The sequence below is a fragment of the Aspergillus nidulans genome, chromosome II (genome assembly GCF_000011425.1).
Source record: "Aspergillus nidulans FGSC A4 chromosome II".
Classification (NCBI taxonomy): Eukaryota; Fungi; Ascomycota; class Eurotiomycetes; order Eurotiales; family Aspergillaceae; genus Aspergillus; species Aspergillus nidulans.
In genome coordinates this window covers 2,479,348-2,505,321 of record NC_066258.1, presented here as the reverse complement: position 1 = coordinate 2,505,321, position 25,974 = coordinate 2,479,348, and the positions used below count along the sequence as shown (strand labels likewise).

Below are 25,974 nucleotides of genomic sequence, written 5' to 3'. Positions count from 1 at the left end.
AGCAGGCTAATGCAAGCCCAGCCCACCAGGCGTGCTTGCTAGCGTGCTCCTGCGACGAGTGTTTGAATTCGAATATGAGCACCGGGAGTGAATCACGCGGCACTATAAGCGGGCTGTACACCGTACATTCCCATTCCTTAGCGACAGCTGGGGCACCCTAAGGTCAGTACGCGGGACCTGACAAGACGCTTGCCCAACTGAATGACCGAGCGGATACGCAGTAGAGAGTATATAGTTCAGAATCGAGATCTGAGATGCTTGAGGAGACTCGAGGTCGATGGACCCGTAAAAAGCAAAGAAAGCTCAAGATGAGCGTTGATGTGCAGCACCCTTGCATAACGACCATAACCGTATACTGGGACTAAAGGTCCACGGGATCAACGCGATTTGTCGGTGCTCGAGCATTTTGGGCGCGGTGAGGCTGCCAATGACAACTGTCAGTAGTCGAATATTCAGCAGGATATACCTTACGGAATAGTCAGGAATAGTCAGTAGGGTCAGCAGTTGCTGATGAGGGCGATGGGATGCGTCTGAGATACCGCGAGACTGGGTTAAAGCATCGTCATTGCATACCAGACAGGTATTGGAATGTGAGGGTCTGGTGTCAGACCCAGTATTGTGTCCATTGTAGTAACTAAAGAGGTGGAGCGAAGCTCGAAATACTAACTGCGGTGGAGATGGTGCCTGAAGGCTGAGGCCCGTGACTCCCGCGCTGCCCGCTCTCGTCGGCGTCTTCCTTCGCCTCACCTGTCTGGTCTTGTCTCTTTCCATCCCCAACCTCCTCATCTGCATCGGCGTTAGTTCCCACTACGGGCGTCACGCTCGTGCGATTCTATCCCTACGGTTTCCTTTTGTGTCTTTTGTGTTGGTCTGGCGTCTTCGTGCTTCAATGACGGGCCCGACTCCCTTACTCTGACTTTACCTTGTCGACGGAGCGCAACCCGTTCGATGTGATTCTGATTAACCACCACTGTCGCAGTTCACACTACACAGAGGTCCGTCGCATCGACTCACGAATTCGATCGCTTCCTACCTATCCGACCACTCGCATCTTGACGATCTAGTTTCCTTTCATCTTTCTTTTGCCGCTTTCCTAGTTTACGACTTTACGATCGAACACGCCTATACTTATATCACCTACAACTTTTTGAGTCCCTCGGAAAAATCGCTATTCCTAGACGACGCGAATCACACGTTACCAGTATAACGCGATTAGCTGGCTTTTTGGCAACTGCGCGTCCACTCAATACCTGGCAAAAGAAAAGAATTGGACCGCGGAGTAGACCGCTGGCAAGGAAGGTATTGAATTGTTAACGAAGTCCCAGTCGGCGAAGCGATGCTTGCATAGGAAGAGTGACCCATTCCTGACAAACCTGCGCTCTCTCTGAAGTTCTCGCCCGTGGACTGCACGAGACGTGGCACACCATGGCCGATCGAGAGCATGGTCTGTCGCGCACTCTGCCGAAGGATTTTACCTACCCTTCTGCTGAACCGAGAACCCCAGAGCGCTCGTCATTGATACGGCTGGATGCACCGCCTCCGCCTCCTAGACATTCTGCCTCGCGCCTCCGTCCGTCCCGCGTTCGGTCAGGGACCGACCTCTTTGCTCGGGTCAGCCATGACTTCCCTTTTAGCCCCGTCGCTCCGGATCTGCCTTTACCCTCTATTGAGTTTCCTCCTTCTCGTGACGATACTTCCCATGGACATGAGACACTGGTGCCGCCCGATGACCGTCTTCTCGCACCGCCTCGCGCTCGGGTAGCCCTAAAAACCCCGCCGGCCCAGATCCGCCCAGACCCAATTGAAGCGGAGTCGAACTCATGGTCCACTTGGAATCCCGGGACTTATGGAGATGAGATTGAACGGCCCAGCTCGGCATGCTCCAATGCCTCCGACTCTTCAGTTTCGTCAAGCGAAACAATTAGCTCTCGACAGTCGGTTGGTGGAAGCTGTACGAGTACCGAAAGTGATCACTATGATCCTTTTTTCCATATCGAGCTTACTCCGAAGCGGACGACTGATTCTTCACCGCTACTCGCCCAAAAGAAACAGCAAAAACAGACAAAAACACGAGAACGATGGACATTGGATATGGACAACCATCTATGGAATACCTACCAGCTATATATCCAAGACCCCACAATTACACCCTTCAAAATGACTCCAGGCAGTATCCCGCCTCTCGGTGTTACCCATAGAGTGGCACGGCAAGCAAAAAGAACCTGGGAAAGAAAATCGACCCGGCTTGACAAGCAATTCATCTCTGGGGATACTTCGCCCGGGAGCGGCGAATCAACTCCCACAGCAAAAGATCATGCGCCAAAGCCATCGTGGCCCAAGTCGGAAGCCTCAACCCGACGACGGCTTAAATATCTGAGCAAGAGGAAGTTCTCTATTGCTCCCCACTACCAGAGGATGATGCAGTCCCGGAGCCCGGAACCGTTCCCAGATCTGTTCTCGCAACCTTCCGACGTAACGCCGGCAGCGAGCGCCCCTGTCAACACCTCAGCTGCCTATGCGACCCGAGATCTGGGCGTTTCGCTCGTATCAAGCTCCGTTCCTGGTCCATTGGCTCAACTAGCAGCCCAAGATCCGCTGCCACCAAGTGCTGCTGTTATTCCTCGACCACAAATCCCCGGTAGCCCTCAACCTGATTTGGGAGACCCGCTGCCAACAAAGTCATCTAGTATCGACGGAACCGAGGTACCCAGACTGGGATCCCCATTCTCGTACCATACCTGGGGCCCGAACAATGTTAGGAAAAGAAACCAGCGCCATACCCCTAGAGCCCGACGTGAGACAATACATGTTACAGGCTCACGTTTGCGATCTCCCCCCCGAATGGACCCTCTTGTCAACTTTGCTGATAGCAACGGCTCGAGCTCTAATGTACCCACCGAGTCACCAGCAGAGGAAGAGACTCGTCGCAATTTAGAAGAGCTCTTCCGTCAGGGGAAGCTTAACGATCTTGGTCACCGTCGTGTTCGAATACGAAACCGCGGAGCAACCACCAGTGCAGCAGTTACGCCCAAGAGTCTCGACCAGCTGTTCTCCCCTCCTTCGTCTTCATCTCGTAGTGAAGAAACCCCTGCGCCTGAGAAACCAATGCCAAATCCGGTCGCTAGTTTGAGCGGTGAGCATATAAAACGATTGGGCTCTCCTTTTAAAATGGAAGGTTACAGACGCACCGCGCCCCCAGGCAGGATCTCAAGACATGCGCCCTCTCTCTCCGATCCCTTTGCTAGTGGTGCGCTTCCTCGGTTCCGGTCATTGAACCAGCATGCGCCCTCTCGAAGTCAAGCTTCTGCGAGTGGGCTCCCGTATGACGCGACGGAGGCAGGCATTTCGGACGCCGAGCGCATCCGAAGACAGATTCTGAATATGTCTTACATAAGGCAATAAGTGGCGCTCTGTGAAAGCTCTTGTGCGGTTTCAATTTCTTGAAGAGCTTTCACTTGCGCAGACCTGTTGTCGACGGGTGCCAGCAATTCTAATACTGGCTGATTGATTTATTATTGTGTGACATTTGAGCCATTTACGCGGAAATGATGATGTGAAACGGCATTGACGACATAACGACAGTTTAAGAACAGAAGAGAGAGAGCCTCTTGTGCAAAGAATGATGATTTCGAAACGAAAAACCGCATATGATTGATTATAAAAGTTGCAGCTTCTTGACGTTTGGCGCGACACGAACGAGTCTGGATCTGTGCTTACAGCACGGGTTGCTTGACTATATTTAACCTCGATTTCTCCTCTGACAGTCGACTCACCCATTCTTCCTGGCCTCGACCGAAATCTACATTGGCTGTTAGGGTATACCCACACGTTGATCTGACTAGACAAGTGCTTTACAGACCAAGCCTTGCTCGTATTGGACTTTGGATTCGGGATACCTGACACAATCTCACTCCTTGAACATTACTACTGAAGACAATTGCATGAGTAGCGCCCCAAAACCACAAAACCCCAAAAATATGCGCTACTCATCAGTGAAAGCTTCCTTTCGCTCCATTTCCTTTCCTTTTTCTGTTTCTCTCTTCTATATCTGCTACAGGACCAGGCTCCGGCAATACTCATTCGTTACTTTTCCTTACCTCAGTTTTCTTCAGTCGACTTTCTATTCTATATCCTGACGAGCTTCAGGCGTCGCGCCATACATGACTTGGAACGGAGCATTGCTGCCATTGATTGACACGACCAACCATAGATGATGATGCTGCTATCGAATCCACCTTACTTCCAAGCGCGTGTTTACACTTTGCAGCTTTGGCTTTGACCACTACCTATTTGCAACGGACTTCTTTTCTTCGTCCGTCTTGCTTCCTCTCCCCTGCATGTCAGACATGTAAGACTATTTACCCTGGCTATCTTTTTTCCTCCACAGCGATAGGAGCAATCTCCGCTGTTGCATATTTCTTTCACCATCAATGGTCTGATTTAGATTGAACCTTGAAAGATCTCGAGACCTATCTATATTTCTCTTCTCATTCCGCTTTTGTTTTGCATTACTTTCTCTACCCTCTCTATCTACCCCTCACTCAGTTCAAATCTTCGCGCTCCTCTTTCGTTTTTGATCAACCTGCCTTTCGGACCTCCTTACCTACTAGACAGATAGGGACAGGGCCGGGCAATTTCCGTGCAGGTGTTGAGTTCAGCAGCTATGAGGCATGATGCCACGATATCATGATTCCGATGCATTGTCGCGATATAAACCTGAGTGTTATGATTTTGAATCAAATTCAACGCTTCATCTCTACTTTCATCAAACTCCCCTTCATATTCGCGTAACAGTAATGGTAAGAAGTACGATAGGCTGGTCTAAGCGACGGGGTTGGACCAGGGGAATGAACCAGAAAGCTCCTTCAGGCTAACGAAATATGTCTGATGGATCATCTCCTAGTATAAAGGGGGGCTATAAGACCGAACTGAATATGGAGTGGAGTAGAAGTAAAGAAATATCTTATTATATTATTCCTTAGCCATATACGAACAATTGATAACATAAAGACGTGAAGCAGAATATCAGAACGAATAGAGGAAAGGAGATGAATACCAGTGCAAAGCAAAAAAGAAAAGGGGTATACGCGGGTGCTGTGCTGTACTATGTCATGATAACATTACAAGAGTGAAGTCGACGACCACCAATGTCGGGATCAGCCAAATGATGTTCAAGAAGCGAAGGGGAAAAGACAGAAAAAAGTCAACCTTCCCTAGATGTGAGTTGAAAAACAAAACAAAAACGGAAGGATAATTGAAATTGGAGTTACTTCTCCAATCTCTTCTTTTTCTCTGCAAAAATTGCCTCGAGTTTTCGGATCTGCAAGCCCAAACCTTTCTTCTCAGCATGGTCAACGAGCCAACTTTCCATCCGTTCACGGAGATGCTGCATTGAGACTAGGACTGGAAGGTTGGAGGCGTTAACATTCGATTTCTGCTCCATCCGAGCCCACCGCTCCGCACTAGGATTCAAAAGAAGATCAAAAACATCGGCCCAGATATCCTTTTCCCAGTATCTCTTCAGCGGTTCGCGAATCCGATACGTTTTCTTGCTTGCATCGGTAGGGACGCTCTCAATGTATTTTCCAAAAAGCATAACGTGAACTGTCCCCGCAAGACCGTAAAGATCAATTTGGTGCGTCCAAGGTCTCATCTCACGGATCTCAGGGCACTCATGTTCCCCTGTTTTCCAATCTGCAACGAACTGCACAGACGGGTCGAATGCACGCATGTCGATACCGCGGCCAAAGTCAATAAGGGCAAGGCCTTTGTTTTTCCAGCCAAAAGCGCCGGAAGGTGAATAGTAGAATTCGCGGGGATCTGTGTTTTCATCGAGTATCTGCTGAGTGGGGTCTGGTTTGTCGTCGAAGCGGATGAGGCAGTTGTCGGCTTTGATGTCGCCGTGAAGAATGCCGCAGGTGTGGAGAGCCTGGATAGTGCGGAAGAGCTCAATGGTGAAGAACATGGCTAGAGACTCATCTAAGCCTCCCTCTCCAGTCGCCGGGCCGGAGATCCCTTCGTTGCGGACAAGGTTCACGAGGTCCAGTAACGTTCCCTGTGGGCGGTAATCTTCGACAAGGATGCTCTCGTTCTTGAAAATGTGCATCTCATGCGCACGTACGATACTGTCGGCTGCACGCGAGAGCGTTGGAAGCTGGCTTAATCGGTGATGTGCGGTTTGGATCATGTAGAACTCCCAGGCGTTTGGCGGGCCAACCTCTAGCTTGATTGCCTCGAAGCTGTAACGGGGTGTTTTCTGCCGCGTTAAGCTGTTGGAAACGGTAGAGCGCCCGCTATTGCTGCCAACGGATTCCATTTCCGAGTCAGAGTCTAGATTGTCAATGCTCTCCGCTAAGTAGACTGGAGCGTAGGCTCCTGCACCGAGCTCCCGTCTGATGATATAACTGCGCTCTCCTCCCGGCGGATCGATGATCGGCACGTCAAACGCCGCCTCGCCGCCACTTCTGGAACGCTTGCTGCTGCTTTTCATGAACCTTTCTATCTCAGGGGCGTAATGAGATTGGGTATCCGGATGAGCATGGTAGCCAGGGTACGCAGCGAGCGTGGTGTGCAATTCCTGAAGGATAGTGTCTCGAATCGACCGGTCTATGGGATTGCAAAGAGTATCTTTGATTATAGTACCTTGTGGATTGGAATCCTTTGTGGGAGATGGTACTCTCAGGCTAGAAGAACCTGACCTGTTTGCGGTGGGACTTTCAATGATATCTTCTAGGCCGTGCATGGTTTGTCCATGAAAAGGTGTTTCCGTTGGAAGCGGACTGGAAAGAAGATTTCCCATCCGGGGCATGCGAGGTGTTGTCGTCGGGTTCAGCACGTTCGAAGGAGTCTTCGCGCTGTATAGGTTAGACCGCGCTGCAGTCATGGAAGGGAATGAATGCTCGGTGCGTTCAACAATAGGTGTCATGAATGGCAAGCGGCTTTGAGCCACAACGACTGGATCTCGGTACGGTCCAACGGGTGGTACATAATCCTCTGGCATCTCTGGAATGAATCTCGGCCTTTGCGGCTGCTCAAATTCTGGTCCAGCATCCTGGTCTTCTGTGTCGTCGCTTTCGGCATGGTGAATCGTTGATTGTGTTGGGTCAGCAGCTTCTGAGTGGAACGAGGTTGCTTCAGCGCCCAGTTCAGCAGCGGAAAATCGAGTCCATTCTCCATTGACAACGCTGTCGGCGCTCGTGTTTTCGAAGTCATCGCCGTCACCTTCATCGAACGATTTGTGGAATGTGTCGTCCCCAAAATCGCTTGACGCAGCAGATATTCGTCCAACCGTACTTTCACCGGCACTGGTATAGTCATCATCATCGAAATCACTGCTTTCGGCCACATTTTCGGTCTCCGCTTTCAAAGGCTGGTTGAAAATGCTGTATATTTCGTCTGTTGCAGCGCGCGTATGGATTGTCATCGTAGGCTCTGCGGTGCTCTTGCGGCGGATCTTGCCTCCAGTGGGAGAGTCAAATTTCATTTTGACTATTTCGAAAGTTAGCCTAATAAGACATTTAGGGACAGGTAGGCCATAGTTTCTCACTTGTCTGTGTTTCGCCCTTAACTTCGCGGACTTTCAGCTTCCGTCCTTTGGCAGCTTTGGCGTCATGAGTCTTCTCAGAGACGATGGGTTGATTCAAAGCATGGTCATCTGTATTCCTCAACGACAGCTTTTGTTGGAACTGGTCTCGAAGGGCTTTGTCGTTAAATGGATTAGGCTCTGTTTGGACAGCGTTGCCAGAGATCTGCTTGAGAGGTCCTTTCTTGCGCCAGTCCCTGTCCATCCAGCCACGCTTCATGGCCCTCAGCTCCTCAAAGCTAACCTCAATGCTAGGATTCTTATAATCGGGGTACACTGCATCGAGGTCGACAAAGACTCGCTCTCTCCTTCCTGTACGTGGGTTTACGGCTTCCCGTATGCGGTGCTCTGGAACTGGGTTTGATTGCATTTCCTCTTTGGTTGGTAAATCTGACTTTGACTGAATACATAACAGTAAACCAATCCAGGTTCATGCCACCAATTAGTCCTATGATCGTAAATATACGGAATGCTGACGAACGGGGTTGAATAAATCACAAAACTTACCTCATCCCTAAAAACAGCTAGCTTCTCCTTTGGCGGAGCTTTCCTTCCAGCTTTCAATGTTTCCCCGGCCCAGGGTTTGGCCTCTATTTGGTTCTCCTTTCGTCGATCGTGCCTAGATTCAAGACTGTCCCACCCTTTAGTTTGTGCGCCTAAAGCCGGTTGATTTGCTGCAGGCTCGGTATCAGTAAATATGGCCATCTTCGGCTTCCCCGATTTTGTCTTCGGCGCGTTCGTGGTTCTTGAACCCTGCTGCTGGGATTGGGGATCTGTGGGTGCGGCTGCACTCGAAGCGAACGGGTCGACTTTGGCGGCCAGTGCCGGGCGCACTGCAGGGAGCGCCGGTGACGAAGGTCCATTGTCCTGCGGTTGTTGTTCATAGCGTCTCTGAAATTCACCGTATTTTCGGATCAGACGTTCAGTTGGTCGTGCTTCTCGGTCGATGCCAAGCCTGTACACTTCGTCCGCCTGCGTCCATCTTCCAACACTTTCAAGCCACGCGGCAAATTCTTCGTAGAACAAGGCTAACCCTTCCCCGACATGGTGCCGAGCCATGAATGCAAACGTTTCCCGTGGTGAATCGGAGAAGAGCCTAATATAGTGGAGCCATAATTTAAGGTATCGCGGGTCATTTTTGTAATGAGGTGATGATAAGAATGATTTGACCGCGCGCTCTAACAGGGGTAAGAGGCCAGATTCCGGGGTTGCCTGCGCCGTGGGATAGGCGTTCAATGCCCACTTTACGTAGCGATCATATATGTCGAGAGGATCATCTGATTCTCCAATCGCCTGTAATTCGGCTTCATATTCTTGTCTGATAGCGTCGTTAAGGGTCCTGGTGTCGTTTGGGGAAGGAGATGACAGTTTATCGCTAGGGTCACGAGGAGAGAAGATTCGGGCCAGCTCCCTGGCAGAACGGCCTCCGGGTAGTGACTGGATATTCTCCTTCTGGTTCTCGATGATATCGAAGTCAATCAAATCTCCGGTGGCCGCCATAGCGGCAGTTCGACGTGGTTACTGGTCGAAGTTGACAAGCGGTCTCGTTTCTTGGATTTCGAAATTTACACAGGTCGTTTGAGATTTTGCAGAGACCTAAAGCGAGAGTCAGGAGCGGCCGAATTCCGAAGGGCTGTCGTGGGTGTCGATGGTCGTTGAAATGGTCGAGTTCATCAGCTTTTCCTCCCAAGGCGGGAACGTTTATTTTTCGAGTTTATCGATAAACACGTTAGCGCTCCGTTGCCACGGTGATGCTTTGAGGATCACATGATAATACTTCCCAATGAGGAAGTAATTGGTTCCCTGGAGACACGACATCTTTTCGAGAATACGCAATACCCTATTCCAACGCGTTGTCAGACCGGGAGGACGTGTCAACTCTCTCGCAATTCGTTTTCTCGAGATTTTGCTCTTCCTCCGTGTATATCTGGAGGCGTTTACTGGGGTTTAGTAACATGAAGAATCACGTGTGATGCTCACTCCGAGCGAAAATAAAATCCAGTGAGGAACCAACCCTACAAGTTGAACGTTCAGCTTCTGGCGCTATATTAACTGGATAGAGTCTCATCAAATTCGGATCTAGTAGACCCCTATTCTGCTCGCTCGTCAAGCTCACCACTTGAAGCACAATCAGGGCCCGCTCGGCGAAATCAACGTTTCCGTCACCGACTACCTGCGCCTGCTTCACTACTCAGCGAAGGGGTCCTTTCACGACTCGACGCTCTTCTACTGGCTCAATATTATAGCCTTTTCTTTCCTCAGACCTGCAATGCCTCCCCGAGGAGCTCGAAAAGCGGCGGGGATTGAGACGAACAAACGGGAATTAGGTGATGACCACGAGTTACTCTCTACAAGACGGCAGTCGAAACGTATCAAGTCGGCCGAACAACTTCGGTCTACCCCATCTAGCCCACAACCCAAATCTAGAAGAGTTCAGGTGAAGAGAGAGGCTCGATATTTGCAGGAGGAGACAACAAAAGCTGAAAACCCCACGCTTTTAAACACAGAGGAGCTTACGGAGGTGAAATCGGAAGTCTCTGTTAAAGTCAATGAAGAGGAGATAAAGGAACAAACATCTGCGACAAAGGCCACTAGAAAACGGAGGTCTACAAAGAAAGAAGAAGCTGAGATGACGCCATTAAGGGTACGAACACAGGGATTGCGGATGTTCGTCGGCGCTCATGTAAGCGCAGCAGGAGGTAAGAATCTTTCCGGCTGCTTCGCTCCGGTCAAGGCTTCGAAGCTTATACTCATAATTTTATCAGGAGTTTTCAATGCCGTGAATAACAGCAAACACGTTGGGTTAGTCCTCAGCTATAGCAAAGCCCACCTCATATATAACTGTGGCTGATTATGCTCAGCGGCAACGCTTTCGCCCTTTTCCTGAAATCTCAGAGGAAGTGGGACAACCCTCCGCTCCAGGATGAGCATAGAGATAACTTCGTCAAGCTTTGCAAGGAGCACGACTACGATGCTGCGAAGTACGTCAGAGTGTCCTGTCTAAAGGGAGACGCTTGGCCGGACTTGGTGCGCTAATATGGCGCAGATATGTTCTCCCTCATGGCTCTTATCTGGTTAATCTAGCACAGGAGGATGAGGCCAAAGCGAAACAAGCATATGACGCGTTCTTAGACGATCTGCGTCGCTGCGAAGCACTCGGGATCAGGCTTTACAACTTTCAGTAAGGCAGCAGCTTCCACACTCGTTCACTGCTAACGCGAGTAGCCCCGGAAGCACAAATAAGACTCCCCTCTCCAGCGCACTTGCTCGGCTTGCCAAAGCCCTGACCAACGCCCTTGCCGCGACGTCCAATGTGGTACCCGTCCTAGAGACCATGTGTGGTCATGGCTCAACAATTGGTGGCTCTCTGTCCGAATTCCGGGACCTTCTTGCTCTCATCCCAAAAGAATACCATTCACGCATTGGCGTGTGTATAGATACCTGTCACAGCTTTGCAGCCGGGTATGATCTCGTGTCTCCGGCCGGATTCCAAGCATTTTTGAAAGAGTTTGAGGACTTAATTGGCATACAGCATCTACGTGCCCTCCACCTTAACGACTCTAAAGCGCCCGGCGGCAGCAAACGCGACCTGCACGCGAATATCGGAACTGGCTTCCTTGGTCTAAGAGCGTTTCACAATGTCATGAACGAGCCTCGCTTTGAGGGATTACCAATGATTCTCGAAACGCCAATCGATCGAATACCAGCTGCCGCTACAAATAGGGCAAAACAAGAAGCAGCGGAGGAAGATGTTGAGTCAGGAGCCAGTGATGACGAAATCAAGCCAAAGACCAAGAAAAAACAACAGAAGAAACCCGCTGCGGCCAAGGCAGTCCCAGATTACTCTATCTGGGCTCGCGAAATCGCCCTCCTTGAGTCTTTGATTGGCATGGATCCCGAAAGTGATGAGTTCCGTGCGCTTGAAGCCGAGCTCTCTGAAGAGGGCCGAGAGACGCGGGAGAAGCACATGGAGCAGTATCTACGGAAACAAGAAACTGAGGAAAAGAAGAAGGCCAAGAGTGGGGGAAAGCAGAAAACACTGATAGGAATGATGAATGGAAGCAAGGGAAGAGGTAAATCGACCACGAAGAAGGGATACGAGACAGAAAGTGAGGACGAAGGTTGCCAGAGCTGCTGACGCGACGCGTTTTGGCGAAGGCTAGCTAAGAGCGCTGGCGGTGACAATTAAAGGTTAACTGAGAAAATACCAGCAGGGAATAAATGCCGAGCGCAATGCGCTCTGAAAAACACTCCAAAGCATTGAACGTCTGCCCAGATATATAGTCTCAGCGGGGATGAGACTTTTAGTTTCTCTCATGCGTCAACTCTTTTACCCTACAACAGCATGGTGGGAGTTGGGCGGGTTGTTTTATTGGATGGGTTTCCTACACAATTTTGAGATACCCTTCAGTAGCTGTTTCCTGTTATCTCCCGTTTCAAGTGCTTGACAGACGTTGATCAGTTTAAGCAATGTCGACCCAGTCGACGTCCCGCCTGGTACCTTTGGAGCTTTCTGTGCAGGGCTATCAGGCATTTAGAGCGACCCTGGTCAGCCGATACTCGTAGACCCTGATTATGCAATAAACTGTCACAATGAGAAACCCAATACTGTGCAAGACAGCCGAGGCCAGGGACGGTGCCCAGCCGAGAATCGGAGGGCGATCCCCCATAAATTGGGCGGCGAATTAGAGCTCCTGTGAGTGGCTGACCCCGGATCGTCGGGGAAACAGATCGCCAGCACTGGGCAACCCCTCACGGTGGCCGGGACACTGAATCTCGTGCACCTTGGGTAGCACCTTGGTAAGTGCATGATGACATGGATAAGCACGATTGTGTTTACTGAATGCTGACAGGAAGAGATTCCCGGAGACTCCCAGGAGACTCCAAAATTGCTTAGCTTCGATCCCAACTACCGACACCACTGAGGTGCTTCATTTCCTACGCGGAGACCCCACCGATCGTTCGAATACAGCTCGAGAGTCGTGATGCAATATTACTCTGAATACGAAATGCCCATCGCCCATGAGAGACTGTGTATGAGGGATTAAATAATGTCAGGAATCCGCGTTGCCAGAACCAGCCACGAGGCCGCCATCCACAGCGCACGACTCACCGGATACACCGCACTCAGTTCCACCGACAAAGACCGACAAAGAAGATCAAGCCTTAAGCCTCGAGTTGACATCATCTGATGTTGTCTGCATTTTCATTATTTCTTATTGATTACCTGCAGCTGCAGCCTGCGGAGCTGTCAATGCCGCTGAAGGAATGGCCTCTAGGAGCCCCCGTGCCGTCTTCCAGATTGCTGAGCACTGTGTGGGGCCGCGGCAGTTACATATAGAGACAAAGCACTGTTTACCGAGTCGTCTCAGCTATGCTCTGCGGCGTCCTGCTCTACAATTCCAGTCCAAGAAATAGAAGATATAATTCATGGCTCAGACGATGCAAATATCACTCGTGAACCCCTTTAAAATTAACAATCAATAACAAGTACAAGTATTCAAGTACAAGCATTCAAGTACAAGTATACTAAGGACTGGATTGTTCGACCTTCATGTGCCTGCGCGAAGGGGTAGTGCCTGTCAAAATGTGGAGCTGGGCAACGGACTGTATGGGGCGTTGTTTCGCCGCGGTATTACTCTGAGAAAACAGTGGACGACTATGAGCTAAACAGATTCATCGCCCGTGACGGAGCCCCTTCTAATGGGGGCTTATGGGGGCTTGCGGACACTGCGGGCTCTGCGGTACTCAGCCGCTACAGCCAAGCCATCGTGGCCCCTCAAAGTTCCTTCAAGAGCTGTCAATATTGGTCCTTTGTCGGAAAACATCCAGGGTTGAAAAGAAATAATCAATACGCAGTTTTACCAGCAGATCTCTAGATTCTGAAGAGTTAACCATGGTGCACGTGATCCAGCAGCTTACCCCAGGTCGTGTGACTCCTGCAGCGTATAGCGAGTCGAGTCGAGGCCCAAGTCTCACCAGGCCAGAAAAGTTGGTGCATCACCTAGTACTTACTTGGCAGCCGACCACTTTTGTGGCTGTTTGGGCAGCCAGACCGATCCCTTGGCGAGAATGGAACCCAGGGGCCCCCAGAAAGTCCCAGGAGGAGTTGACTGTGAGCGTTTTGATGACTCTTATTTATGAAATTATGACGGGCTAGTCGCGTAGGGACTCGGAAATGTCACCACTCACTACTCACCATTCACCACCCTCCTCGTCTTTCTCCTAGTCCTGTGACTGCACTGATCTTCATCTGCTTCTTTCCTTCTCGTCATTCAATCATTATCGCCATAGTCTGACTGTTTCTTTTCTTTCCTTCTGTCCTGCACCCTTCTTTTTTTTCTTTCCCAGTGAGATTGAAATCTCTCGACCAAGCTATCACAGCAGCTGTTCCAAACACTCTCCTTATCCGCTCTCCACCGGTCGCCCTTGCGTCCTGCCTGCCCTCTCTTCGCCTCCTGCGAGGCGCCTGCATTTGTCTTTTGCTGCATCTCCAGAAATACTGCTTATTCTTCATCGATTTCGCCCTTCAGACGTGTCGACAAGACCGGTCCGCTCACCGATTTTCTCCTCGATCGCCTCCTTTAAGCGCTGTCTTCCGTCGCTTCCGACCGTCCATCCTTTCAGCTCTCGTCGATCGTCAAACTCTCTAACCAGCCCACAAGACACAGATTTGAAAGGTCGCACTGATGGGGTTTTCTTCGCCATAGCGAATCCGTCTGTTTCCGAATTTCGCCCGCACTTTCTAGCGTGGTTCCTGCCACAATCATGAGCATATCACCGGGCAATCATCATCGCCGGCGCAGCTCTGTTCTCACGGGCGCTGGTCCGTCACAACCACCTTTCGTCGAGCAAAGGGAGGAAAATCATAAACGTGAAGAACAGAAGCCGTTAGCTGCCGATGATGCAGATATTTCAGACCTATCCTCGATCGCGGAGAGTGAGGAGGGACGTTATTTGAGTTCCGACGACGACTATCCTGACGATGAGGAAACCGGACTCACAGCGAGCCAGAGACGCCAGCGGCGTCGACGACGGAAACAACGGAGGCAGTTGGATGCTCGCATTGCAGGCACAAAGTCTCGCGGAGATCCGTTCAATCTCAGTTCAGCAGATCGGACTGTTATCAGCAGGCTGCTGGTTAATGTTGGATTGATTCTGTTATGGTACTTTTTCTCGCTCGCCATATCTATTGTGAGTTTCCCAGCGCGTGCTCCTCGTCGCGTCGGACTAATTGGCGCAGTACAATAAATGGATGTTTTCTCGAGACGAGAACGACAAGGAGGTCTTCCCATTCCCCCTCTTCACGACCAGCCTGCATATGCTCGTCCAGTTCACCCTCTCTTCCCTTATCCTCTTCTTCATCCCCTCGCTCCGGCCTCAGCCTACACCTTCGCCATCTCCCGACGTGGAGGCCAAACCGGTGCTCACCCAGTTCTTCTACCTAACACGCTTGGTCCCGTGCGGCGCAGCGACTTCTTTAGATATCGGTCTAGGCAACATGTCTCTAAAGTTCATAACCTTGACTTTTTTGACAATGTGTAAATCCTCCGCACTTGCCTTCGTTCTCATATTCGCTTTCGTCTTCCGCTTAGAGACGCCCTCGGTCAAATTGATAGCTATTATCGCTACAATGACCGTCGGAGTCGTCATGATGGTGGCCGGCGAAACGGCCTTCAATGCCGTCGGTTTCGTCCTGATCATAGCGTCCGCTTTTTTCTCCGGATTCCGATGGGGATTGACGCAGATACTTCTTCTGCGACACCCTGCGACAGCGAATCCATTCTCCACCCTTTTCTTCCTCACCCCAGTCATGTTCTTTTCTCTACTTCTTATCGCTTTGGCCGTCGAAGGCCCAACGGAGATTATCACTGGCCTCACCGCTCTCGCAGATGCTCATGGCTTTGGATCGGGCATTCTGCTCCTGATCTTCCCAGGTGTTTTAGCATTCTGCATGATTTCGTCCGAATTCGCTTTGCTCAAGCGATCCTCGGTTGTTACCTTGAGTATTTGCGGCATATTCAAGGAGGTAGTCACAATTACTGCGGCGGGCGTGATTTTCCACGACAAACTCACGGCCGTCAATGTGACCGGTCTTATTGTCACCATTGGCAGTATTGCCTCTTACAACTACATGAAGGTATCGAAAATGCGAGCGGAAGCCCAACACAACAATTGGGACTCCAATCCGAACTCGGATTCGGAATGCGACTCTGCTCCAAGACGACAAGGTGATTATCAGCAAGTTGCTAACCCTGAAACGTCCGAAATTCCTGAGAGTCTCGACGTTCATCCTCATGGATTAAACGCTGGGCGCTCGTTCCCTGCGTTGACCGCTGGACCCAGCCACAATATTAACGCGCTCACGATCAGCACTACAAACTTGAGCGATCACGGCCGCGGGTCGACCCATTCGCCTCTAGTCCCTGGTCCATCACCTTTAAGGTCAGCGCCACCAATCATAGTCTCCATGGAGGATGAACTCCAGAAAGCCGGACACAACTTGAGCTCGAATGATACTACCCAGTCTTCCTCAGGACGAGGATCTCCCGCGCAGAGTCATTGAGAAATCCCGAGTTCCGCAGGCTGTTGACATTGGCGCACATAATGCATCTTTGCTGCGACCGTGTCACCGCACTTTGTCTATTCTAGTATTTACGCCCAAGTCGCATCTGCTACATCAGCGTTAAAATCGCAAATACCCGGAGGATATTCTGGTTAATGGCATCACCGAATCGGAACTCCCGCAGGTCGCAATAACGGCCGGTATAGATATTTGGTTTATATGAGAGATACCATATTGTTTCATTGGTTACCCACGGAGAGTTGTCGCATGTTGTCGCAACGTATGGAGATAATAATAGTGGGTTTCTGGTTATATATAGGAAATACCCATCTATTATCTGAAGCGTCAGTCAGCATTGCTGTAGTTCCGCAGTTCGTTTCCCAGTTACCATTGTAAATATCTTGACTACAACCAAGTAGTAGAAGACATTGTCCTAGATCCGACCTTGTCCGACGATGTGCAGCTCTCTTCTCTTTTGCTTGCTCTTTTGCTTGTGCCGCCTCCACTAGAGAATTCAGACCCTAACGTATTTGAACATCGCTCTCTAACACGGAGGATAACCCCGTCTTTGTAACTGGCTCCTCAGACAGTCCCTCCTAAGCCTGAGCTAGGTGTGCGTATCTCAAATGGACGTGCGAGGCAGGTTACTCCTCTATGATCTAGTAGTCACACAGCCCTACTCAAGCTGGTCATTCCTTTACCGCTCGTCCTTTCCCACTCTGCTCGCTGCCGACACCGAATAATGCAGTGTGGTTAACTTGTCCGCTTCAACTTCGTTGGCCGTCCTGCTGACCTTCTTATCAGTAGTCAGGTATTTTTGTCCGTCGATCACCGTCGAGTTTGTCGGTAGATAATGCTAGAACTAGCCGCCTGAGTAATTGGATCAAAGGCGCGAATACATGTTCGATGGACACATATGAGGCAACATATGAGACTGACCATGTGCCGAACGTACAGCTTTCCATGACACCAATAGACAACAGTCCAGAAATCTCGCTCCCTCATTCAGCCTTGCCAGATTGACAGCGACTTATGAGCTGCTGCAATCATCGGTAGCTACGCAGCTTTCCAAAGGCTGGGAAAATTGCAGTCGCCTGCAGCGACTCAGAGGATTAATAAGACGCTAGACGCTCTTGGTGAACATTGGTTCGGCGTTGATATCGCTAGACTCGCCTATCTATGTCACAAATAGGAGTTTCGGCATATACAGTAGTGGTTCTTCCGTCTCCGGGAGTATACCGCATTGCAGGACATTGGAGGTATAGGAGTACAGCCAGATTAGTCGTACTGTCTTTGGCGAGCCTGCTGATGAGTTTTGGATATCTTGAGTAGTGCGTCGAAGTACTTGTGAAATGAAGGTTTCTTGGCTGTTCAAGGAGTTTGGGACTGGATTCTTATTGACAACTTTGCGCCACCATGATGACTGCCTGGCCAAACAGGCTAATTATACTGAATCCGGTATTGAAAGCCTAACAACTTGATTTGGAACTGTTCTTTTTTCGGGCCTTGAATCCTAAATAATGATAACTGAGGAATGACTAGAGTCAAAGACAAGCAGATATTCGTCGTACAGGAATTCTTGGACATGGAGATCCAGTAAGACCCTCGTCAGGCCATATTAAACATCACTCACCCTCGACTCCGCACTTTCTACTCCGTCAATATCTTGGAGAATTGAACTGCGGATGCTATTCCTGTTTTTCCCTAGCTTAGCGGCGAACTTGCGCTGTAATTCGATGTTCCGAAGTTCAGCCGAAGCATAGCCCTAACGCAGGTATGAGAACGAGTGCCGGTGCCTTGCCATATATTCAGTCCACTATGACCAGGAATGCTCCAGAACTATCAATAATCGTGTCTGTAGGTCTTTCAAGATCAACAGCCCATAATTACCAAATTCCCTCGGTCAAAGGTGTAGTGCTATACTAGTCGATGATCTCTATCATACAATCCGCATCTAGCTGAAGAAAAGTCCAATGACATTTACAACATGATCATGACCAGACTAGATCAATAAGTGACCACTCAGCAGGCCAGATGGAAGGCCCTAAACCGGGATATCCTACGCCGTGGCTGCGGCTTAGTCCTCGCCTCCACCCCGCATTGTACGGGGAATCCTGGCAACACCCCAGGACTCGTGCTAAAGGAGCCAAGACTTAATCTCCCCGGGCACCTCACAGAGAGCTGAGGAAATAATGAATGGCTTATACAAGCCAAGGTTGGAGCTGCTGAACTCGGGCCATGTTCGCCCGAGCTGGGTGAGCTCGCCTACGGTGCCAACGCCTGCTGCAAATTCAGTTTCTGCTTGGACATCCGGAGAAGCCGGACGGGGGCACGAGGAGCAAATAAAGGGTACAAAAGACAGATGTAGCCGCTCCTGATTGTTTTAGTTCACTGGGCAGTGGCGGAAATCTCGTGGCCTTCGTCTCATCAAACCTCAGAATGCATTCAAATATTCTCCCCGTCTTGACTAGCGTAGCGACGCTGCTAGGCCTTGTCCAAGGTCAGAGCCAGCAGCCGTATCGTGACTGGGCAAAGGCATATGAAGCAGCAGAGACACTTGTGCTGCCCTGGACATTAGAGCAGCAAGCCAATATCTCTGTCAGGGATGGCACGGCGCCGGGCTTTGTGCCGTTTGAGCCGAGTGACGGTGAGTATTTCCAGCCCTCTTGCAGTTGCACTTCGTTTCAGCCTTCCACCACTGATGCTAAAGTCTTTCAGGTCCAACCGGTCTCTCTGGAGGGAAAGGTGTCTCTGGCTGGGTTGGCGGCCAGACGATCACCAGCTCCTGGAACCGATCTCTGATTGCGGACCACTATTCACGAATGGCTGTCGAGTTCCGCAAAAAGGGATACAACATGCTTCTAGGGCCTTCAACTGGACCTCTTGGTAGGAGTCCGCTCGGTTCAAGGCTCTGGGAAGGACTAGTAAGCGGCTGCATATATCATTATGGCGACCGCACCTCTAACGCTCAGGCTTAGGGCTCAGATCCGTACCTGAATGGGAAAATGTAAAGACTCGAAATTCCAAGTTTTGGGGAATATAATGGCTCAACATGACGCAGGTTCGGTCTAGGCGTAGCCGCCATTCAGGAACAAGATATGATCTCTTGCGGCAAGCATTACTTGGGTTTGCACGCCTTCTCATACCCCCAGAGTTCAAGTATAGTAGCTGACTACAGTAGCGAATGAACAAGAAACCAATCGCACTTCGTACAATAGCGACAACCCTGCGATGCGGACCTCCAGCAATCTAGACGACCGAACCCTACATGAGCTCTACCTCTGGCCCTGGATAGACGGTGTTGCGAATGGACTGGGTTCCGTTATGTGTGTCATGAACCGCGTCAATGGAATCATTGGCTGTGAAAATGATCACATTATGAACGGCATTTTGAAGAATGAGACCGGTTTTAGAGGTATTACCCCATTGTGATAGTCTTCTTATTTCTTCACTCTGGACACTGCTGAAATCACAGGTTTCATCGTCCCTGATGTCACTGCGCCTGTGGACAAGGCTGCCGGCCTGCTTGGAGGGCTTGGCTGGAACTCAGGGTACTCCGTCTCGGAGATCATGGCTGCTGTCAAGAACGGAAGTATCCCAGAAAGCGTCATGACTGAACATGCGTTGAGAATCGTGGCCACGCAGTTGAACCTCCTTCAGCCACCTGAGGAGTACGCATTTCCTGTTGAGACGGCCGACCTCAACGTCCGAGACCCCAGCAGCAAAGACTTCATCCGCAGAGCCGGGTCCGAGTCAATCGTCCTGCTCAAGAACAAAAACAACACCCTCCCCCTCCGCAGCCCGATGTCGCTGGGGATCTTTGGCAAAGACGCGGCCAATCTCGCCACGGGACCGACGCCGCAGTCGGACTTTTCTAACTTCGCAGGCGATACCTATGATGGACACCTCATCACTGGAGGTGGCAGCTACTCACCAGCTCCGTATGTCGTGTCTCCGTTAGACGCCCTCACGGCGAGAGCCGCAGATGGCCAGGGCTTTGGTTACAAATACATTCTCTCAGACAACTGGACCGTCACGCCTTCCGAGTCTACTGGGGAAGGGTTCTTCCAGACCTCTGGGGTATCCGTTTCGCAGTACGCTAGAGAGTCAGAGCACTGCCTCGTCTTTATCAATGCCTTTGGCAAAGAAGGCTCAGATCGACGGACTCTTGCTGACGAGACGGGGGACAAGCTGGTCAACGATGTCGCCGATTACTGCGGTAGCACGATTGTCATCATAAACAATGCCGGGGTTCGGCTTGTAGACGCATGGATTGAACATGAGAATGTCACTGTATTCACCGATTTAATCCCTTGCTCAAATCAGGTGCACACTAACATGTTTTGCTTCCCAGGCTGTCCTGAACGCAGGCGCTCTCGGCAGGAAAGTGGGCACGCCATCGTCGATGTCCTCTTCGGCGACGTCAATCCTTCAGCCAAACTCGTCTACACAATCGCAAAGAGCAAAGATGACTATAACGGGCAAATATGCGAGTGCTGTGAATGCGACTATACGGAGGGACTCTACATCGACTACCGGCATTTCGACCAGGCAGGGATCGAGCCGCGGTTTGAGTTCGGGTTCGGATTGTGTACGTCCCCTTTTCACCTAATCTTTTGTTCCCTTTATATCCCTTTCTTTCAGTTGCGGTATACATATGTTCAAAGGTTTCAAGTCTGACGGGAGAGCGAATATTGCAGCTTACACGACTTTCACCCACTCCGACTTGACAATCAACCCCAGCACAGATATAACAACACTCCAACCCTATGCTACAGGCCCCATTACAGAAGGCGGTCCCTCCGATCTCTTCGAGCAGATCCTCACCATCAGCGCCTCAATTAGCAATACCGGAGGAGTTGCTGGAGCAGAAGTAGCACAGCTGTACCTTTCCTTCCCAGATGCCGCTAAGGCACCGGTTCGACAATTGCGCGGGTTCGAGAAAGTCTACCTTGAGCCCGGCGAGACGAAGTTTGTCAGCTTTCCCATTCAAAGAAGGGATCTAAGTATCTGGGATGAGCAGACATCGAAGTGGAAAATCGTCGGTGGAAAGTACGGTGTGGTGCTGGGGAGGAGTAGCCGGGATTTCACGGTCGAGGAAACGCTGGAACTTTTGACCATTTAATTTCTCCAAGAGTACTGCCAGGTGGTTTGGAATGCTTCAAGGCCTGGTTCTTAGCAAGTTGGCTTTGGGTGGTCTGGTAAGCCATGAATGAACCAATAAGTGATAGGGTATGGAAGATATATACTTAGCCCTACAGTGTACCAAACGACGATTACACCCACCTTTTTGCCGTCACTTGCGACAGAGTAGTCCCTAAAGCTGCCCGGCAAATTGGACAGATTGAACTTCCGGTGGAAATCAAGACGAGAAAAGAATGGCGAAATAGTAGAGTACAACCTATAATTGTTCCGTTTGCTCAAACTCAGGGGTCTGCCTTAGTGTGGCTGCTGCTCAGACATAGAATGGTAAGTCATGCATGTTCTTGCGCAACCGCTGGGACCCTTAAGTCTTCTATCCTATGTAGTCCCTTATTCCCTTAAGCGTCTACACGCCGTTCTGTTAGATGTCAGCGGGTTAAAGAAACCCGAGGCATGCCGTCTGACGATCCCAGGTCACAGCTGCCTGGAGAGTAGTACCGGACGAGCGGAGCCCATCCTACCCCGTCCCAGCAATGATCCAACCTCGATTTATTGATTGTATGCACATAATTGTAGTAGTCCCGGGTTGTAAGTGTGGGGTGTGACTGAGTGGTTGGGAGGTTGAGGCTGACGCCCGGCGGGGTGCTAAGCTTCTTCATAAGACAAGTGACAGGGATCGGTTGTATCTGCATTCATCTGCTCTTGAAATGCCGAGTCTACGGTATTAACCCTATTGATTATAAGAATTCATACAGAGTGGGGATGGATGCTTGATGTTAGCCCGGACAACGCCATCATCCATGCCCTAATTTATGTGCGTCGCGAATATCCCTCCAATGAGCAGCCACATACCGACGATCAGCGCCTTTGCGGGTGTGCCTGAGAAGTGGACGCGTACGGTCATTAATCTATTTCTCGCAAGAGCGAAATAACATAGATGGAAACAGACGGTCTGTTTCGTGATAATGTTGGGCCGATGGGATAAAGGGGGAGGTATTTAAGTTCGATCTGGCTGTCAGCTGGCGATTCATCGACACCACCATTGATGTCGACATACCGGCTCAATACCCTCGGATCGACTAGCTTTGGCGAACATGCTCTTCTGGAAGGTATGCCCGCTTCTCTCCGCCATTCTGGTGGCCGGCTTGACCGTCACCGAGACAGACGACGGCATCACCGTCGATGTTGAAGGTGACGATGGCTTCGTCGTGACGATCGACAGCACCGGGTCCATCTCCTCACTTCAGTACCGAGACACCGAGTATCAGTACTCCGAGACCCTGAGCCATATCGCCTCGGGGCTGGGAAGCGATGCTTCTGTCTCGTATACCACCCAAGGTCTTCCCCCTCACCCTCACCAAAGATGGTATGTCATATGTACCTAACGAACGATTGGGGCCGGTAGGGGAGTATGCCATTGTTTCCGCAACGATTGACGATGACAAGTTCAACCTAACCCACTATTACATCTTCCAAAACGGCCTCAGTGCAATCTACATGGGCACGAATTCCCTATCTCAGCCTGCAGTGGGTGAACTGCGCTACATTGCTCGTCTGGTGAATCTGCCCGAAGCATACAAGGAGGGCGAGGTCTCTGATATCCGAAATGGCGAGGCCATCGAGGGAAGTGATGTCTATCTCGTGGATGGTGAGACGAGAAGCAAAGTATACCCACCCTCTCTACTTGGTGTTTGAATTGTTGTTGACCAAGGCTGGATGGCAGTTCTACTCCTCCCAACGTTTCATCGACGACTCCGTTTACTGCGCCTATTCCACCGACAGCAGCGTGCACGCCTGTTTCCTGTCTGACACGCGCTCGCGCGAAAAGTCCTCTGGCGGCCCCTTCTTCAGAGACATCGACCTTAACCTAGTCAGCGACTACCACTCCTTGACATACTACATGAACTCGGGCCACGTACAGACTGAAGAGTTCCGGACCGGGTTCTTCGGGCCGTATATTCTGTCCTTCAGCGGATCTTCCATCCCCTCCTGGTCTGATTTTGACGTCTCCTTCTTCGACGAGCTCGAGTTGGACGGCTACGTCGGGTCCTCTGGACGTGGCGTCGTGACAGGGACAGTGAGCGGGACATCATCTTCTTTACCTACCATCGTCCACTTCTACAACGACGACTATCAGTCCTGGGCGAATGCCTCGGACGACGGCTCTTTCACGTCTCCTGAGTTAGTGGAGGGCTCCTACACGCTCGCCTTGTACCAGGACGAACTCCTCGCCGCGACCACCACCGTCTCTGTGACGGCGGCAGCGACAGCATCAGCTTCAATCAGCGCGACGAATACCATCATCACGGCTGACCGAACCACCATCTTCCAGATTGGCACATACGATGGAACTCCGTCTGGCCTGCGCAATGCCGAAAACCAGCTCCGCATGCACCCGTCCGATTCGCGCATGGCGGACTGGAATCCCACCCCCTTCATCGTAGACACAAATTCTGATTCTGACTTCCCGATGGCGTTGTTCAAAGACGTGAACAATAACTTTGAGATCCAGTTCACGCTCGATGAAGTACCTGACACAGACACGATTACGATGCGCATCGCGACGACGCTCGCCTTTGCCAGTGGAAGACCGCAGCTTACGCTGAACGACGATGAATGCGGCGCGCCTGAGGCACCGACTAAGATTGATTCGAGGGGTGTCACGCGGGGCGCGTATAGAGGGTATGGCGAGGTGTACACCTGCGAGTTCGATGTGGGCAGTCTGGTTGCCGGTCACAACTCGGTGTATATTAGCGTTGTCTCTGGGAGCAGTGGGGACGAATATTTGAGTCCAAATTTTGTGAGTTTTGAGCCTCTCCCCGTCTCTTGGTTGTTTGTTGGTTTGGCCACTGGGATAAGGATAAGCTAACGTTGCTTTTCTCGTACGTGCAGATTGTGGATGCGATCGAGGCTTATTATTGAGACTGAGCTTCTGGTATTATGCACTAACGCTGGAGTACTGCCTGGGGCTTACTTGGAGCAGGGTGGAATGGCAGCGACGCTGGTCCAAATACGAAAAGAGTGTTGGCTGTCTTGGAGCCTAGGTATGCTCGGTAGGTCTAGACTCGTTGATGGTCTGGTTCGAAGGGATGTGGTGAACATTGCCTTTGCTGGATGGAATCCTTGCGCTATGTGGTGCTCATGATTCGCATTCATATGCTGTATAACCGTAATCAGCACTAGCCGTAAGCTTGATAAAGATATACGTGCTCATCTGTGGTATAGCTATCTTATTTAGCAGCAAATGAGCAAGATCCTAATGCTAGAATATATGCTTTCCTTGGGGTGGTGTTTGTAATGGTAGTGAGGATTAGGGCTTTTTTACCGCCTATCTACGGCAGACTACACTACTTCCACTTTCTCACGCTGATTAACCGGAGACCGTGTGCTTTGTCCTCTTCATTCTGCGGTGATAGGTTCAGACATGGCTTATTTTCGAGGGCCAACAGTTGCTACTAGAGACTTTGTACCGGCGATTTTCGAACAGGTTCAGGATCCTTGTTGACAATGCAGTGGTAATTTGACAACTATGGTTCTGTCGTAACGGAGAATGGGATAATGTATCAGAACAGCTTAGAAGGTGGCGCTGATATAATTCGAAGTTGAGTGTGCTATGTGTAGTGGCTGGCTGAGACCAGTATCAGGGCGAGTTCTAGAAGGAGGAAGGTTGGGTTTCTGAACGCCTTCTTCACATATGAAGTTGAATTGTATCGCCACGATTGCCAACTGCTCCATCTCTGGCATGTCCTCTGTCATTCCAGGTATCTACAGCGGCGAGTATGGCAGCATCTTAGATATGGGCTCACCTTCCTGGTGTTCCGTAGGACGAATCAAGTCTATTGGTTTCTGGTGAGCAGTTTGGGTCGGAAGTATACTTTCCTCGAAACCACTCGCTCCTTTAAAGGAAGCAAAGGAGCTCAACGGTTGCCATTTAGCTGTTCATCTCGCTGAAGATGTTAACAAGGAAGGCAGAAGTGGCGTCGAATGCCCGCAATGGAGCCTTTCGAGACTTGGCCTCTGGATCGAGGGGCTCTAATAGGGGATGCTGTTTGCAGGTTAGGAATAGTAAGAAGTCAGCATTGTCTTTGCGCCACTGATAGGTCGTCCAGATGACGGTAAATATGGGATAGGTAATATACGGCCAGATCATGTTCGGCGCATGGCTCTACACTCGTGACTGTTTCCTGAAGAAGCTTCTGGGTCGGTATGTGATGCCTCATAAGACAATATTGACGACACTACTCCGACTCTGGTGGCTGACGGACCGTTGTCTGGTTTCTCCCATTGCCTCCAATGTCTGGTACGGCGTGGGAAAGGTATGGAAGTTCACCTAATTGAAAGACAGCCGCCAGTATGAGCGAAGGAGGCTGTTTCTGGGACGCGGTTCTAGGCCTATCTCTGCTAGCATACAGCTGTCTCAGCCGCTTCTAGGTCAAGCCATGGAGTGCAGCTCTTACCACTCTCGGAACACTCACGACTCATTTCAAGATAAGAGAAAGGGTGGCAGGGAGACCATATCAACGTCACGGGCCACGGCCAAAAGTCCCGGCATCCCAATGGGGAAGGCATGCAACGTGACCTCGACCCCCTCTCTTCCATCACTTTCCTCGAGCTTGATTGTTTCTTCCTTGCTCATTCCATCAATCGATTTATCTTCCGTCGGATTATTATCGAAATTTCGAGA

The 25,974-nt window shown here is 50.6% G+C and overlaps 6 protein-coding genes across 6 annotated transcripts, besides 1 other annotated feature; 5 read left to right on the top strand and 1 right to left on the bottom strand.

Moving 5' to 3' along the window:
* Positions 1-25,974: part of a sequence feature (contig 1.64 1..203363(-1)) that runs on past both edges of the window.
* Positions 1,426-3,402, top strand: ANIA_03945 (uncharacterized protein; the record flags this gene model as incomplete). Its single annotated transcript, XM_656457.1, has 1 exon — positions 1,426-3,402. The coding sequence occupies one exon, from the start codon at positions 1,426-1,428 to the stop codon at positions 3,400-3,402; it is 1,977 nt and encodes a 658-aa protein (XP_661549.1).
* Positions 4,966-9,082, bottom strand: ANIA_03946 (protein kinase sldA; the record flags this gene model as incomplete). The annotated part of the gene is made up of 3 exons (XM_656458.2): positions 4,966-7,488; positions 7,547-7,982; positions 8,090-9,082. The coding sequence occupies 3 exons, from the start codon at positions 9,080-9,082 to the stop codon at positions 5,267-5,269; spliced, it is 3,651 nt and encodes a 1,216-aa protein (XP_661550.1). The 3' UTR covers positions 4,966-5,266.
* On the top strand, positions 9,852-11,889 carry ANIA_03947 (DNA-(apurinic or apyrimidinic site) lyase APN1; the record flags this gene model as incomplete). The annotated part of the gene is made up of 5 exons (XM_050611365.1): positions 9,852-10,281; positions 10,348-10,384; positions 10,444-10,563; positions 10,629-10,763; positions 10,808-11,889. The coding sequence occupies 5 exons, from the start codon at positions 9,852-9,854 to the stop codon at positions 11,718-11,720; spliced, it is 1,635 nt and encodes a 544-aa protein (XP_050467400.1). The 3' UTR covers positions 11,721-11,889.
* On the top strand, positions 14,342-16,358 carry ANIA_03948 (putative nucleotide-sugar transporter). The gene is made up of 2 exons (XM_656460.2): positions 14,342-14,776; positions 14,826-16,358. The coding sequence occupies exons 1-2, from the start codon at positions 14,351-14,353 to the stop codon at positions 16,146-16,148; spliced, it is 1,749 nt and encodes a 582-aa protein (XP_661552.1). The 5' UTR covers positions 14,342-14,350; the 3' UTR covers positions 16,149-16,358.
* ANIA_03949 (protein bglN) lies at positions 18,588-21,273 on the top strand (the record flags this gene model as incomplete). Its single annotated transcript, XM_656461.1, has 5 exons — positions 18,588-18,795; positions 19,039-19,072; positions 19,367-19,563; positions 19,624-20,739; positions 20,816-21,273. 5 exons carry the CDS (start codon positions 18,588-18,590, stop codon positions 21,271-21,273), a joined length of 2,013 nt encoding a protein of 670 aa, XP_661553.1.
* On the top strand, positions 22,385-24,212 carry ANIA_03950 (protein rglD; the record flags this gene model as incomplete). The annotated part of the gene is made up of 4 exons (XM_656462.1): positions 22,385-22,656; positions 22,778-22,955; positions 23,002-24,090; positions 24,183-24,212. The coding sequence occupies 4 exons, from the start codon at positions 22,385-22,387 to the stop codon at positions 24,210-24,212; spliced, it is 1,569 nt and encodes a 522-aa protein (XP_661554.1).

Bases quoted from the DNA above. Each gene is read 5' to 3' on its own strand.
- ANIA_03948 (XM_656460.2), top strand. From the start codon at position 14,351: ATGAGCATATCACCGGGCAATCATCATCGCCGGCGCAGCTCTGTTCTC. The intron at 14,777-14,825 runs GTGAGTTTCCCA...TAATTGGCGCAG, and splicing joins TCTCGCTCGCCATATCTATT to TACAATAAATGGATGTTTTC.